Genomic DNA, 17,146 nt, shown 5'->3' with positions numbered 1-17,146 from the left:
CTTTAAACCTTTTCGGTTTTTTAGAATAGTGTTATTGTGATGTAAAGCAGTGTCTTTACAAGATCATAAACTACAAAAAAATGGTATTGTTGATTTGCCGGGAATAGAAATCGAAATGACTCATCAAAGTTCAAAAATCGACAAATCTTTGTCACTATTTTACTGGTTTTGAGCAAGAAGGGGATGGCAAGAACAACATGACATTGCATGAGATTCACAGATCAGAAACCTAATCTAAACCAAGAACAACATGAAATTTCCAAATGACAACAGAAAAACATCCACACACTTTCACCAATCTAAAACCTTAACTGAAACCATGAAGATAAAGGGAGAAATCATACCTGAAATAGCAGAAAAGTAAGAAAATCAGCAACCTTGATGATTCCCAGCAGCAGTCGCAGGCTCCGTCGACGAGAGGTGCACGGATTTGCTCCTTTCGGTGGGTGGTTTCGGTCGAGAGAGGGATGAGATTTGGAGAGAAACCGAGTGCTATGCAAATGAAATAATCCCGTTTGGGGGGGTGTTTCGGGGAGAGAGAGCGTGGGATGAGAGATAAATAAACATTAAAATATAACTTGGATACTAAACAGTGGATATGGAAAGTTATAAATGCACTGTTTATAGTTAGCTAAATTTTTGAAGATAGAGAATCCAATGCAGGTTAATTTATGTTAATATTATGTAAAATTGACTTTGCATATGTGGATGCATAGTCTAATGTGGATGCTCTAACAGTTATCTTTTAGTAATGAATCTAACTTTTTTTTAAAATGATTATACGACGTTCATACATTTCATGATTACTAGGTGGAAGCAACGTGCAAAGCACGTTTGTCTAATTTTATGAAATGATTATTTGTAAAAAATAATATATATTTTATAAAAATTATTGATGTCGTTTAATAATTTAAGGCATATTAGAGAAAATAAAAAAATTAGTTCAAAATATTATATAATCCCATACATGTTTATAACATCTATAATTTTAGCAAAGATGTATACAAAAAATTTAATAAAAGTCTAACATAAACGGTAGTTCAAAATATGTGTCGTTTGATGTTTGTATTATTATTCATTAATTTATGTCATCCTGTAGACGATCAATAGAGACAACATTGAAATTCTTATTTTGCTGTTGGTTGAGTCGATCAGGGACAACATAAAGTTAAAACATAATCTTTTTATAAAATTTGTGGTATAATATTTTCTATATATAGCATATATATAAATCCTAAAATATATTTTAAAGTTGTTGGCCGAATTTACTCTTTCTTGATTAGTTCAAGGATCATGGCCTTTGTCACGTATCCATCATAGCAAGCCTACATGTGGAATATGACTTGGCGGAAGTTACGTCCTACTACCATGGGAAAAGAAAAAACACTTTGATTAAACACACTTGTATTATATATTATATGAGATTTTTAAATTTGAAATATTCAATAATCTGAGTTAATGAAACGTATAATACACGTATATTATACTTAGGAATTTACGTCTTATACACCTAATACACGTGTATATGTTAAGGAAAATGAGAAAAATATAATAACTAATCTTTAATTACTTATTATTATATAAACTATTAAGTATTATTATTATTGTGATTAATAAATCATATAACAACATTGAATGCTATCTCTCTCAATATTTATGTCTTCATTTTATATGTCAAACCGTTAAAACAAACGGTGTTAACTTTAACGGAAAAACAAGAAAAACCGTTAAAACAAGATTTTCCGTTTTATACACACTTTTTATATATAGAAGAGATATATAGAATTATTCATATTATATATATAAATCTATAATAATATATATAAATATATATTGTACTGACTTGGTATAACGTAGGAGTCATCTTCCTAACATCCAACCGAAACGACGGCATTGTGGTTGTCCCAACAACATTTATCCACTTATCCATCCTCTTGCAGTTGTAGGAATCTTTAGATAAAATAATATTATTTTTATATATTATTTTATAAAAAATATTATGTTTATCGTTTTCCTTTTGGAGCCAAGGTCACGGTCATCCCCTATTCCTTGAGTCCTTGACCATCCACTTTTCTACTCTCGCCCCAATTATTATAAAGATATAATTAAAATAATTTACCTGTTTGTATCAATTTATATTTTTAGAATTAAAAAAATAATTTAATACATAATTCAAAATAATGACTTGAAAACTCGGAACAACTCCCCTTTGGCGTCTAGTCCGATCAAGACAATAGAATATATCAATTTTGGGTAGACTTTTTGCTTAACGAGATAGTTACAACATTTGAATGAAGATGTGAACGGAATTAAAGGGTTCAGGACAAGTCTAAGGGCATGTTAGGATCTTTTGATAATTTTCAGATTGCTTAAAATCTTCAAAGGAAAAATCTGGTTGTAAGCGATTTTATATACTAATATGCGTATTCATTTAATATGATTGGTCAGAAAGTCAAATTTTAATAAAAATGATGTCAGTTTGAATTTTAAATATGAAGGTAGGAACATTGATATACAGATCAGTACGCGAATTTGCCTGTATGTAATAAAATTCATCTTCAAAACTTCTTAATTAGTTGTGGTCTACGAGATAGTCTAAACACATGAAAGCAACTGAACTTATATAATTTAAGCCTAACTCAACGTCTAAATACACAACTCTCAAACCATTAAACATTATTCAACTCAAAACTTATTTACACATAAAATTTACAACATTTTTTAACTAAACACTTATCTACACGTGAGACCCACGACTTTTTTCAATTTCTTATAAATACATTTAAATTTATCTTAATATTCAAATACATCTAAACTCATTTTAAGTGGATCCCACAAAACTCATTCTACCGTCTTAACTCATTACTATTAATAAAAAAAACTAAATTCATCTCAATTCAGTTCAACATCCAAACGTAACATAAAAAGGACAAAAGTATAAGTTGAGACCAAATTGAAAAGCGCCACTACAAAGACTCGGAGCCCAATCAAGAAAACACCGACAAACATGCCATCCTTGGTGTGGCTTCAATCCAAGGGAGCGTAAGCTTTGGGACATATTTAGATCTAGTTTGGATGACAAGATACTCTTATCTCATCTCATTTAATATCTTATAATCACATATTATTAGGATTGTTCAGCCGACCTGACTCGAAAATGGCATCTTCCGAATCACATTCCGTTCCGAATTTTTGATTTTCGTGAACTGCCAAATCCATGTTCCGACCCGACCCGTTTGTGAATCTCTCCTCAACTTCTTCATGGTCTTCACTTCTCTCGTTGCTCAAGGCCTCAAGCTTACCATTACCATCAAGGTACCGAATCTCTCTCATCGATCATGCTAACCAGCGCGGCATCGATCTCATCCGAATCCATCCCACCAAGCCCATCACCGAACAAGGACCTTTCAATTGCATCATCCACAAAGATGTATGGATGCGACTGGAATCAGCAGCTACATCGGTTCTCGGTCGAACGCCCAAACGTCGTCGTAATTGATCCGTCAGAGGCCATCGAGAAGCTCCACAACGGGGTCGCCATGCTTGAGGTGGAGACCTGGTTCAGAATGCCTCAAGGAAATGAAGCCTTCGAGATTCCAAACCAAAGAGTCAAGTTGGAGACTGTTGGTTTCGAATGCGATTTAGGACTGGGGTTGAGGTTGCCGGTGATAGCAAAGAAGGTGTGGCAGACGGCAGCTTGAATTCGCACGAGATGTGCTTGGTGTTAAATCCAAACGGGTTGAAGAGCCTAAAAACACCAAGCGTGTTGCAGGAGTTTGTAAAACTACGGTGGGGTGATTCCGATGCTGAGAAATGAAGATGAGGAGGATAGTTGTTCCGATGTTGAGAAATCAGAACTGCCGCCGGGAAACTTGAGTTTTTCTCCATCGGGTTAACGGTTATTAACCGACCCGTATCGAAATAATACGGAAATGTTCCGCTTCCGTTTGTGGCTATTTCGAGTCGCGTAATCCGAGTTAAATCATTTGGAACTTCCGGTTCAAGTCAAGTGAGCGGGCTAAATGTACAGCTTTACATATTATCTCAATATCTAAATATCACAAATACAACTACTTTTCAATTTTAAATTTTGAATTTCTTTATCTAATCGTTACTTAATCTTTACAACTTTTTTAAATTTCAAAATAAAATACAAAAAATAATTTAAAATGTTCAAATTTTCAACTAAAAATTATATTATAACAATATTTTAATTTTATAATATTTTTATTCAATTTTTTTCTCATTTTTTAAAATCTTATAAATATCTTAACTTAAATTATTATATTATTATTTATAAATTTTTCCATTTCATCTTAATATATTCAAACGAGTATTTAAAAAGGTTGCTTCTGTTTGAGGGAGGGAGAGTTACACGGTAAAACTCTACAGCTTTTTACTTGGAGAGGCTTTTAGAAGCTTGAAAACAAGTGAGAGTAAAAACTAAAAAAAAAAGCATGATTCGACTCAATTTGTGTGCAATAACATAGTGATGTACCAGCTGTTTATGCTCTTTTTTGACCACTTGATCAGGATCTATGCTTTTGCCGCTTTGAGCGCATCAGATTATGTATGCTTTTGTCAAGATTGCATAAAAGCAAATTTGATTGGACCTTGTCGAGGGTTTATGTGTGTGTTGTAATCATTTTCTGATGCACTCTGTCTCCTCTCCATGATGATCACATGCTTGTAAACTCAATGGCTTTAATAATTATGACAAAAGAAGCCTTTAAAAAAAAAAAAACCAAAAAAATGCCTTAGTCGGGACTTGGTTGTTATGGCCCAACATAAAACAGCTTTAACTTTAATAAGAGTCACTTTGTATGAGTGGGCCGAGCTTTTCAAGACCTCGAACTAAGCCTACGACGTTTGAGATCTAGTTCCATGGATCATGGATCAATGAAAATTTTTAAGAATAACATTCTATTTGAAATTTGAACTAATCTGATATTAATTTAATTTAGAATAATTTTAAGTTACATTTAATATTTAAATATCTGACTCTTAAATTATTAAATTTATCTCAACTTAAAATCTTTTTACACATAGATTTATAACTTTTTTCAACTTAATACCTTTTTATACGAAATTTATATAAACTTTCCGTAACATTTATATAACATTTTTCAACTTTCCGTAAATTTATATAAACTCATCTTAACATTTAAACATGTTTAAACTCATCTTAGATGTGTCTCACAATTCACTATATTATCTCAATTCATTATTATTTATAAAGAATTCAACTAATCTCAACATCTAAACGGGGTCCAAGTGCTACAAAAATAAAGAGATTATATAAAAATAAATTTATAAATTGATACAATTTTATGTGATCATTAAATCTATTTTATAATAAAATAGTTTTACAATTCAACATACTGCACAAGCCACGTTAGTTTGTAGGTTTATTTTTCATGTACAATTCATTCGTGACTAAAGTGTTTTTTTTTTTTTTTTAAATTGTGTCCCAAATCAAGAGAAATAAATACATAAAATATATTTTATAATATTTAATATTGTTATTTATGTGAATATCTTCGTATGTATTATATACTATGGAGACACTTCCTGTATTTGTATAATTCAACCGAATGGGAGGAGAGCTCTTTATGTCTTCTTGCTTTTGGCATGTTGTCCAAAAACGGGTCCTTAAAGGTAGGGAGCATTGACTTTTAAAGTAGGTTCTAATACGTACGACTAATCAATGTGTTATAACCCTACATGACATGTTTTACGTGTGTGTGGGGGTATGCACTTGGGAAGTTTCTGGTAGCTCATTGCACGCAAGAGGTCTTTCATTAACAAAATCAACGTGGCGTGCGGGAAACCAAGACATTTGTATATCATATACCTATATGTATTATTTATTTGCTAGATTCATCTTTCTTCACAATTATTATCCCCTCGTCATCTCTTAATAAATTATTAAATTTTATTCTCTCCTTAATTATGGGTTATACTAAGGTCTCGATTTGATTATATATATGAGATGTGATGAGATAAAAATTAAATAAATTATTATTAAAATATAATTTTATATTATTATTTTTATTTTAAAATTAAAAAATTAAATTATTTATTATATTTTATATAAAAATTTAAAAAAATTATAATAATAAGATTAGACAAGATGATTTATATAATTAGAAGCACGATTGTAAAGGCCTATTGACTTGAGGATATGTTAATCAAAGAAGGGTACTGCATCATCAATTAAAATAAAAAATTGCAAGTTCTAATTCCAAATGTTATATAAAATATGAAGAAGTGTTATAGTTATAAAGAAATTTCATTAAAATAATTCTTTTATTTGATATGATTTGATACGTTAAATTTATTTTTTAATAAAAATAATTTTTTTTAATCTAATATATTGTAAGAAAGAAATCATTTCAATTTTTAAATTTATTTTAGAACTCTTTTACGTGACCAAAGCATTTATCGAGAGTATGAGCCAATTGAGGACTCTTGACTCTTGAGTCGATGTAATCCAAATAATTAAGAATAAAACATGAAAAAGACATTTTGTCTCTTCTTAAATCTTGAAGACTTTCACGAGCTGTCCTCTTTTCTGCAACATTTATGCATCTTAATTTAATAAAGCCTTCAGTTTGTAGGAACCGATCGAGGAAATCAAAATCAAATCGAGATCTGCACTTTCTATCGAAAGCGAGCACATTTAATAAACACCAACGACTTTTCCTGCGCACGTCCCGGCCATTTGAGATGGACGCAGAGCTCCTCCTCCTCCAACTCCACCTCGTGCCAACCCAAACCTGAAAAGGCATATTGGCTTTATGTTGTATGTTTGATTGCTTATTTCAATACCCACTTAAAAGGCTAAACTTTGATGGATTCCACGCCTACAAATATTAATGTACGCAACTCCTTATTCTTTTTATTTTTATTTTTTATGATAGATTCTTTTTAATTTAAATTATAAAATTATTTTTATTATAAAATAGATCGAACGTTTTATATTAAATCATATCAATTTATGAATTATTCTTATAAAGAATAAGTTTGATTGGACATATTCAATTTAAAAAATAAATAAATAATAATACTTTAACTAAAAAATTAAATTAAATTTTGTTTCATCAATCATGTCTATTTAGTCAGAATTTTGTTACTATAATTATTTTTATACTCTTTACATATTTTATTAATGTGATTAATTAAAATAATTATTTATATTAAAAAATAATATAATTAATTACGTTAATAAAATGACTACACATAAAATTTTTAATAAAATATAATAAAATAAAGAAATCTTTAGAAGGATTGGAAGGCTAGAGAGAACCAGATCCTGTGGAGATGATCTCCTCCTAGATTTCCTTTTCAATAAATATATTTTTTATTAATTAATAATTATTATTTTTGTTGTCCTCTTCATTTTAATCTTAAAGCGTGTAGACAAATAAATGCGATCCGTTGAAGTTGAGGAATCACGTGCCACAGGATATATGCACGCGCCACTATTATCGCGTCATTGAAAGCATCAACTTCGATAGAAAAGTCACCGTGATTCAATCCCCACCACCACCGTGAAAGTATCTTTTTTCTTTCCCGTTTTCACGCGCTAAATAAATCCCCACGCTCACGGATGCATAGAGTCACAATTTCACTCGTCTTCTTCTTCTCAAGTCCAATCGAAAAATTTCAACGACTCCGCCGAACTCAGAGAGGGAGCGAGCCGGAGAGAGAGAGAGGGGGAGTTCATTAGGATTCTCTGCTCTCCGTATTCTTCTTATTCTTCAGCTCCTTCTCTGTAATAGAGCAAAGATGAGCTCAGTCGTACAGGTTCATTGACTTTGTGACCGATATTTTTTAAGCTATGTTGGTTTCTGGATTTGTAGTAATTTTTTGCTAATGAGATTCTCCTTTTGTTTTTTTTTTTGGGGGTTAATTAGGGTTTCACTAAGTCGCTTGCCATGACCGTGCTCTCCGAGATCGGCGACAAGACGTTTTTCGCCGCCGCGGTTAGTATAAAATTGCAAGTTCATTGCCTTTTTGTTACCATGTTGGTTAATTTTTTGTATTTCAATATTATTTATTTAATTTTTTTAGAATCTGAAATATTTATCTATTTGCTTTGGGTATATGGGATTATTTTCAGTCTCTGTATTAGTTTGGAAGTGATGCCGGTTAGTTTTATATCTTGCTACTATATATTGGTCAGCTCCAAGCTATGGATTTTAAAAAAAAAGAAAAGAATTAATTGAAATATAATGTTAAGCGGCTCGTAAGAGAGATGTTGTATTTGTGGAGAATTGCAATAAGGAGCTCAGTACCTGGTACCCCTGATTTGTCGTCAATACTCGGATCGTTCGAGGATTATTCTTCACCTTGTTCTTAAATTGTCAGTTTTCCTTCTATTAGTTGACATTTTAATTCGGACACTACTGTCCTGAGTGGTTTTATTGCCTTAGGAAAGCTCTTTCCCAAGGAGACGTGTTGCGATTCTGCAACCCATTTCGCTTACTCAGTTCTTGCGGCGGGGTCTCTAATGATGGTGCCTTTTGCTGCGGAGTCCACAAAATCCAGAAATAAAACAATTAACAGATGATGTATTCACGGGCATATATGATGTTAAAGCGTTTCTTTTTTTTTTTTTTTTTTTTTAAATATGTAGATGTATATTGTCTTCGAGGCAATCAATTTTGATATTCAAGTTTATGCTCATCAAATGCCTATTTCTCTATAAGGAAATTACTGTTTAGTGCCAGAGTGTCTCTTTGTCCATACTTAATTTTGGGCTGAGTGTCATGTTGTTATGTATGGATTTCTTTGAATTTTGCTTTGATAAGGTACTTGAGTGGAAATCAAGATTTTCATTTAATTTCTTTTTTACTTAAATCCATGTGCTTCGCTTTTACTAAATCGCTACGATGGTTGTCATAAGATCCTGGCTATGCGTCACCCCAGGAGGTTGGTCTTGGCTGGTTGCCTCTCGGCTTTGATTGTAAGTGTTTCTTGCATCTATTATACCTGTTTTATTTGGTTTCAGTTCTGACATATGATTAATTTTAAAGCCCTCACGATGATGGAAACATTTTTTGATTCTTAGGTTATGACTATTCTTTCTGCTCTTGTTGGCTGGGCTGCTCCAAATCTGGTTAGAATCTTATTTGGTTTCTGAAAAATGCTTATTTGTGTCGATCAAATTCTTTTGATGGCTGTAGAAAAGTTGATCATGGTGGTATATAAGGGAAATGTTTTGTCTTATGTAGAATTTTGGTCGATATTAGATAATTGATTATTTTGTGTCCGTATGTTTGCTTGAGCCTTGAAGGTTGTATATGTACTTGAAAAATAATGCATGAATAGAAGATATATGGAACTGCCAAGATGTAAAATATTCCTTTTCCAAGTTTCTTTAGGTTTTTGCATTTAAAACTTTGAGCCACTTAGCTAAATGAAATGAAAATTGACTTTTCTTCTGTTGAGCTTGTTTCAAATTAAATGCTTGCTATTAGATGTCTTTTTTCATGATTAATAAGGGTCATACGCAAGAGTTCTCAGTTGCTCATATAAAGAAATAAAAGGTTCATAAAATTGGCTTAAACCTTGGTGAGCATCATCAAAACCTTATCATGCTGAAGGTGCTGTGCAGTGGATTTCTATACTTTAGTGATTAGGTCAGAATACTGGCATTATCAACCAGCTGGCTTAGATCTTGAGGGGTTCTGCAATTTGTGCTGAAACGGCAAAAGGGCATTAGGTTCTGTTTCTTTTGTACTTGTATGGGCTGATATTGTTTTGAATTACATGAATTCCACACATGATGGCAGATGGAGGAGCCCATAACGTCTTTAGTGCATAAATTTGTGTTGTTACAGGCTATTATCGGTGCTGGTGAAATTTTAGCATCTTTGTTTATGTTGGTTCTGCATTTTGTTTTATAACATGGATCCAAGGTCAGTTGTCATGGGTGATTGGTTTAACCACATATTTTGCAGCATGTAGCCAAGTGCGTTTATCTTCTAAAGTACCATGAAACAGGTTCTCATTAATGTGTTCAGTTTTTTCATTAAATATAAAGGTTTTTTTTTTTTTTTTAATTTTAAATCATGCAGATGTCTCGTAAATGGACTCATCACATAACAACGTTGTTGTTCTTTGGGTTTGGGATGTGGTCTTTGTGGGATGGATTTACTGCTGAAGGGTAATGGTTCATTTATTTCATCTATCCACTTGTTTGCTGCCTTTCGGATGAACAAATATCTTCGTCTAAACTATTTGTACTGGAGTTTAATCCCGGGTCACCCTACAGGGAGGCTGAAGAGTTGGCTGAAGTCGAAGCAAAATTGGTGGGTTTTCTTTTGTTAATTCATGCCTAATATTAACTCAAGGGCCAAGGCCTCCTTTGACTTTCCCTTTTTGGTTTTATTAGAACGCTGACTGGAAGGCTGACACAGGAACCACCAAAAAGAGAAGTAAGGTATGACATATGACAATCGTTTGAACCTATACTCCTTAACGTTTTTGTCAAGTCTTGAGAGTTGAGATATTTAATCTTGTTGTTATGGTGTCTTACTGGTGCATTATGGGTTTTTTTTAGCTTATAATTTAACCTTTTGAACCTATAGTTTATAAGATACATCATGCTCCGTGTTTTGACAATTTATAACCTATTTTATCTTTTGTCACAGGATGACGATGATTTGAAAAAGCAGAAACGGCGGTTTCTGTCACAATTATTTTCGCCAATCTTATTGAAGGTTTTATCTCTATGGATTATTAAATTTAAACTCAGCATTACTAACAAAGCCTAACAACTTTCATCATGCTCATATTGCAGGCATTTTCTATTACTTTTTTCGGTGAATGGGGTGACAAGAGCCAGGTAAGTGTTACCTTGGGAAAGCACGTTGTGTGTGCCTTTGAATGATCTTACTTTCTCAACTATAGTACTGAACCTAACTGCCTTTTCAGCTAGCTACCATTGGTTTGGCTGCAGATGAGAACCCATTTGGTGTTGTTCTTGGTGGAATTATGTAAGTTATGCCTGTAAACCTCTATGTGTATCAGTTGGAGTGTTGCTGATAGTTTGGTGGTGTTCCATTTGTGATGTATAAAGGATGTTAACGTGTTATTTAGGATATCTACATGCTGTGGTGCCTGTGTCTGTGGTCTTTGTTTTACACACCTTGAGTTTTGAAGAAACTGGAAATTTATCAAATGATGTTTTGCAGAAGAAAACAGAAGTTAGATGCCAAAACTTATCAAGAACACACGATGTTAATATTATTTTTTGTTATAAACTTTCTGGCACATTCCTGGATTGGGCATATTCTTAACAAGTCTTATTGGAAGATGTGTGGTTTTTTTCGCTTTGATATAATCATCTTTATCTCATGGACACTCAAAATGCGAAGTATCTGTGTTTAACACTGCATAGCATGGGTGTGGGATATATCTTTGCATGCCTCTTGTCTCTTGCTTAGCAGGTTCTAGCAGGTTCTTCCAACAAAGAGAGGACCATATTCCTAATGGTCCTTGTTTACAACATGCCTTGTCAAGAGTTTTTTTTTTTTAAATAAATTCTGTCAAGCACTCATGTTACACACATGAGGGTTAGAAGAAGAAAATTGAACTTTTGTGTAATTGAGCTATTTTTTAGTGTCTTGAGGTGTGGGGACTTTAAAAATCCACTAACCGTGCACAAACCACCCACCCCTAACACTTGTAGGCCCGCTTGTCTATGTAGTTCCATATTTTGTATGCTATTTATATGTTTATTAGATTTTGTTTCGTTTGGTTTTTATCATCTTTTAGTTTTTTTCCCATGTATGTATGCATGTGCACTAGCAGTCAAATGTTTTCTAGACTCTGGAGCATGCATGCATATGTGTGCGCTTGCAAGTCAGACATAAAAGCCTTTATATATCTGAGTGATGGTGTTCACTTCTCACAGAGGACAAGCATTGTGTACTACTGCAGCCGTCCTTGGTGGAAGGAGCTTGGCTTCTCAAATATCTGAGAAAATAGTAATTTGGGAACTTGAATCCACTTATCTTCATTTTATAGTCATGGTCGTGAATTTGTAACATCATGAGTCTTTTTTCTTTTTTATGCAGGTTGCACTCTCAGGAGGAGTTCTTTTCATTGTTTTTGGGATTCAATCCTTCCTTTCGACAGTTGAGTCATGATACACACATGATAATGCTAATGGTTAGTAATATACTTAAGATTTTAAATGAGAAATTTGTCTGGAATGTTATGGCGGTGGAAAAATTGTCCTTAGCTTAATATATGGACAGGTTTATTATACCGAATTATGGATTGGAACAAATATTTCCTTGTCCTATGTGATAATTCCAAATTTATTTCAATGGTGAGTATAATAAAAATCTTTTCCATTCCAAGCACTTGCTCACACGAGTCATTACCGCTCATAAGTAATAAGTCACGTTGACATGATTCCAAAGTATAGTGATCTAATGATCAATATACCTGCATGGCCAATAGCTATGGCCAATTAATTTGTTTAATGTTCTTCATGTTCCAGTTAACCCCAAGTGAGTCAAGGATGAATTAGTTTAACATACTACATACACACCTTATATGCTTTTTCTTCCCTGTAATGGTAGTACCCATAATGATAAGGCTTGATCATGAAAGTCCTTTCTACGACTGAGGATCTGGGTTTTGATTAGCCGTCTATATAAAAAGAGTAGTTTTAACTTCTAAGGTGTGTAAGCTCTGTACATTTTCTTTAAAAAAGAAGAAGAAATTAAAAATGGTAATGAAAGGGATTGCCTTTAAAAGATAATCCAATAGCCGGCCTTGTGAATCATCATCTTCTAGGAAAAGAATAAAAAGATGTTCAGTCCTACGTACATTAGACGTTATATATCTTCAATATATATTACATGAAAGACAGTCCTAGTTATTGAGAAGTCCAGTCACGAGGAAAATAAGTTTTGTGAAGTACTCGATTACATATTTCAATGACGAAAAACGCCATATATATATATATATATATATAAATATTGATCATGTGTAAATACTATATGTGGAGTGGAGGCATCGGCAACAATATTACAGAAGCAGCCAATTGTAGATGCCAGCATAATGAAAACTCCCATGTATATGTTACCCTGAAATACATGATATTGATCAAGACGAGAACCACATGATCAGATCATATCATTAATGAAGGATTGAATAGTATTATAAACAAAAATGGAAACTGTTTTTTCATGTGTATATATATAATAAGGGTTTTATCCAGTTGATGAACCATTTGGGACTAAATATTTTTGGTTTCTTGATCACTAGCCACATAATACTGGGGAGCTGCATTATTAATAATAATATTATATATTAATGCTCAATATCAATATCAATACCAATTCATTCTTGCAGCAGTACTACTGCATGCATGCATGCATGCATTGTGTAATTTAATGACAAATATATGTATAAATAAGATATATAGAGACTTACAAGAAGGTCTCCAAAGAAAGGAAAGGTCACTCCAACCAATAATGTAAACGCTGCAATATTTTTTAAAAACTCGATCAGTGCTACTTTCTATTAGAATATTATATCTGCTTTGTGACAAAATGGATGACAAGTACCTCACCTACATAGGAAGATCGAGCGACGAGTCTCAGAGCAATTCCTGGCGGGAAATTTAACCTTTTCGTCATCATCCTCTCTAGCAAGGCAAATACAGGCATGGCATAGACCTACAAATTAATATGTCTTCATAAGGATTAATTTGCTGCAGCCCTCATGCATCTAGCTTGTGCGTATATAGACTAGTGCATGCATGCGGCCTGCATTAATTATATATATTGCATGTACTAATATATATATATGCATGTACGTACGTACTTTCAGTATATAAAAGAGTAATACTATCATTCATCCTAAACCTTATATATCATCTCCAATCACACTTGCTGATATGACAAGTTTTAATTAGTTTTTTCGATCAACTAGTTAGATGGCAACCACTTAGAACATGACAAGTGTGATTAGGGACGACAATATCTAGCACGAGTTATTAGGCCATCATGTACCTGATCATGGCTGCCTATGACATGGATGACCGCCATTAGGTTAGCAGAGGCAATGAGCCACGCAGGTTCTGAAGATTCATTAGCACATTGTCATCAACATCTTGCCCAAACGCCCAGTATCCAACCATGGCCACCGGAAAATAGCATATTGCATTGATGAAATAGGCTCCAATTGCACCTTTCCACATGGGTGTCTTTAAAGGCTTAGGAGTAGATGGAATTGTGGCCTGAATTTCAAGGGGCCCCACTAATTAGCCTGAAGACTCGAGCTTTAGAGGCTTGGAGCACGTCTGGACGTTATGCCAACATAATTACCAAGTTTTTCTGTGAGGACTGCAAAGCTTTGACCATTTAACTTTTGGTCATTTTGGCAAGAGTAGAACAACAAAAACAATATAGTTTATAAAGGTGCTGCTTACCAACTCAAATACAAGCAACAGGATCTGTTTCTTTCAATTCTGAGGAAGAGTAGTAAAATTTATGGAGAGGGAGTGTTCTAGATTCCGAAGCTCTAAGCCCTCGGCATCTCTTGTTAAATCTGAGTTGATCCATAGTTAATTAGTTGGTCCGAGGTCCAGCTAATTTCAGGGCTAAATTATCATGACACTTTCTTCCTTTCTCTTGGCCCTTGTTTTTATTTTTATATACCTTTCCGAGTTCTCTTTTGGCTTGGAAATTATCATAAGTTGAAATTATTTTACCAGAATTTGTTTGAAGTATACCATGCACCTAAAGTTTAAGCTGAAAACTCACCCAGAACAGAAGTTAAAAAAAAAAAAACCACAACTCTGAACAATCCTTCTTGGATCATAAGTTGAAAGAGAAGTGAAAATTAGGAAAGACTCAAAGAACCAGATAGTTTTTATTTTATTTTATTTTTTTTGATAGGTAAGGAACCAGATAGTTACCATAGGGACATGATTGCTGCAGCTAGTGACACACCAGCAACAGAATTAAAATTGGGAAGCTGAGAGAGGAAGAAATGGATGGCCCCAAAGATCAAAATCCAGTAGGATTGCCTGAGCTGTGTGCAATTGGTGCAGGCCATCTCCATAAACTTCTCAAGGCATTTTCCCCCCGTGACCATGTACACTATAGTCACAGCCAACCTGGACAATAAGCTGCTGCGGAAGCACAATCCAAGGCCCCAGTTTTGGCCCAAAGGCATGTCGACCGAGGTCAACGTATCGATCAAAGCGAGTTCCTGGAACACATTCATGGAGTTGTATCATCTGCCACAATGTGTTCAAGGTCATGCACCATGATAGCACCAAAACCATTGTCCCTGGACCCCTCAAAATATAAGAAGTTGATATATATTTATATATATATATATATATATATGTATTTAAGGTTAGTATACTAGTTTTAAAATGTCCTTCTGAGAGAACTAAAGATAATATTGAGAAGAGTCCAATATATCCATCCTAGGTAAGCCATGGCATAAGGCAGGCTGAGTACTCCTGCACCAATCATGGCCCTGACAGTGTGAGGTTGAGTACCACCATTTGGCTCTGCGAGAGGTGTCCTCCTCTACCCGTTTGTCTTCTGAAGGCACTTCCTGTCAGAGAGTATAAAATTTGCAAACAGTGAGGAATCTAGTGAAGAAAATAAAGTAAGGTGGTATATATATGGTATGAATCAACCAAACTTCCTTATGCTAGCTAGCTTACCTTTGGAGGAGGAGAAGTAGAAACCATTTGTGCAATGGAGTACTCGGTCCCTTCGAATGTGGAGTTCGATGATGATCTTTAAATATATGTAGAGGTTGGTGACTCGAAGTGTGTGATGGAATAAAGTGAGCTATGGGAATCTTGCATTCCTTGGCCCCAATTTTATATTTATTTATATATTTTGCTGCTTCGATTGGGACTTTTGCTTTTAAGGCCATTATCAAATTAGCGGGAAATGCTACACATCATCCCACACCACACACTTTATATATTAAAATAATATTTTTTATTTTTTATTTTATTTTTTATTTTATTTTTTATTTTATTTTATTCTTATTAAACTAATTAAATTATTCTATTTATCATCTACACATTACATATTTATGATAGAAAAAATGAAAAAAAAATTAAAATAAGTGTGATGTGTGAAGTGTGAGGATGATAAAAAGAATTTTCCTTGGCAAAATATGACACTACCACCCAATCATGAAGATCATACATGACATTAAGCGTTATGTTGGCGGGACCGTTACTCCAATAGCCATTAATCCTGGCTTTCTACTTCTACACGCATGGTAAGAAGCTTTAGCTATATTATCGTATGTGAAAAATCATGTCCACGCTGGTTAGCCTTTTGGGTCTTTGAGGCAAGGGCATGGAAAATACTTAACGTACTTGATTGTCCAGACACCAGAGGATGGAAATTTCCTATATTTTGGGACTACCACCAATCAGGGTAAATTTTGTTGGCTGAGGAATTGGGTCCATCCTTTTAATCATGACACTTGTGGCACTAGCTTAATAGAAAAGGGCCACTAGTTCCCGGAATATGATTAAAATTGGGAAGCTGCTAATTGTTGTCAAAGTTGGTGGTGGTCTTCCACCTTGGTGTTGGCTTAATAATTTTGAGTTACTTCCAAATGGTTTTATAAGTAATGGGTCGTGTGCTCGAATTTTGATAGAGATTTATCTTAAAATATTGATTTATTGAATTTTTAGGGAGACTAAGGTCCAAACTATGACACAAATCCAATTTGAAGATTCATTGATTTAACTTAGACATGGTATTAATCATCGTGTAGGTTCCATTTCGCCAATTAAACGAAATAAGTTAGTGGAGGTCTTATTCTTTCTCGGTGAGGAGTCCTCAGGTGCTTTGGATGCCGAAAGGTGACTGCTGACAGCGAGGGTGTCCTCATTTATACATCACAAACAGCAATCAGGGACTTTGAATTGAGACAACAGGCTTGCTTCAGGTTGAATAAAACCGGACCCAGAATCTTCTATGGTCCAATATGCAAAACCAGAACCTCACTTGTTTCATTACTGCAAGTAGATGGCTTTTACTTTTAGGAGGAGAAACTCTTTTTACATATCTATAACCCCAAGTATCTTAATGTTGACACTCATCTGAAAAACATTTTATATTAG

The 17,146-nt window shown here is 33.8% G+C and overlaps 2 protein-coding genes and 1 pseudogene across 2 annotated transcripts; 1 reads left to right on the top strand and 2 right to left on the bottom strand.

The window, feature by feature from the left end:
• Nucleotides 1-7,564: 7,564 nt before the first annotated feature.
• On the top strand, nt 7,565-12,380 carry LOC122299353 (GDT1-like protein 4). Its single transcript, XM_043109586.1, has 12 exons — nt 7,565-7,809; nt 7,920-7,988; nt 8,912-8,971; nt 9,077-9,124; nt 10,086-10,174; nt 10,283-10,319; nt 10,403-10,450; nt 10,662-10,730; nt 10,811-10,855; nt 10,945-11,006; nt 11,927-11,999; nt 12,090-12,380. The coding sequence occupies exons 1-12, from the start codon at nt 7,792-7,794 to the stop codon at nt 12,159-12,161; spliced, it is 690 nt and encodes a 229-aa protein (XP_042965520.1). The 5' UTR covers nt 7,565-7,791; the 3' UTR covers nt 12,162-12,380.
• A 421-nt stretch (nt 12,381-12,801) lies between these two features.
• LOC122299355 lies at nt 12,802-14,293 on the bottom strand (annotated as a pseudogene).
• Nucleotides 14,294-14,882: 589 nt separating this feature from the next.
• Nucleotides 14,883-15,846, bottom strand: LOC122299354 (lysine histidine transporter-like 6). Its single transcript, XM_043109587.1, has 3 exons — nt 15,716-15,846; nt 15,447-15,603; nt 14,883-15,360 (listed from the first exon to the last, which is right to left on the bottom strand). Exons 1-3 carry the CDS (start codon nt 15,740-15,742, stop codon nt 15,104-15,106), a joined length of 441 nt encoding a protein of 146 aa, XP_042965521.1. The 5' UTR covers nt 15,743-15,846; the 3' UTR covers nt 14,883-15,103.
• Between the last annotated feature and the right edge of the window lie 1,300 nt (nt 15,847-17,146).

The sequence above is a fragment of the Carya illinoinensis genome, chromosome 16 (assembly GCF_018687715.1).
Source record: "Carya illinoinensis cultivar Pawnee chromosome 16, C.illinoinensisPawnee_v1, whole genome shotgun sequence".
Lineage (NCBI taxonomy): Eukaryota > Viridiplantae > Streptophyta > Magnoliopsida > Fagales > Juglandaceae > Carya > Carya illinoinensis.
Note: the sequence above shows the minus strand (reverse complement) of the source record. Positions and strands in the feature narration are given on the sequence as shown.

Bases quoted from the DNA above. Each gene is read 5' to 3' on its own strand.
- LOC122299353 (XM_043109586.1), top strand. The intron at 8,972-9,076 runs GTAAGTGTTTCT...TTTGATTCTTAG, and splicing joins GTTGCCTCTCGGCTTTGATT to GTTATGACTATTCTTTCTGC. The intron at 11,007-11,926 runs GTAAGTTATGCC...CACTTCTCACAG, and splicing joins GTTGTTCTTGGTGGAATTAT to AGGACAAGCATTGTGTACTA.
- LOC122299354 (XM_043109587.1), bottom strand. From the start codon at position 15,742: ATGGTTTCTACTTCTCCTCCTCCAAAG. The intron at 15,604-15,715 runs GTAAGCTAGCTA...ACTCTCTGACAG, and splicing joins CTACTTCTCCTCCTCCAAAG to GAAGTGCCTTCAGAAGACAA. The intron at 15,361-15,446 runs AATATTATCTTT...ATATATATAAAT, and splicing joins GGATATATTGGACTCTTCTC to ATATATCAACTTCTTATATT.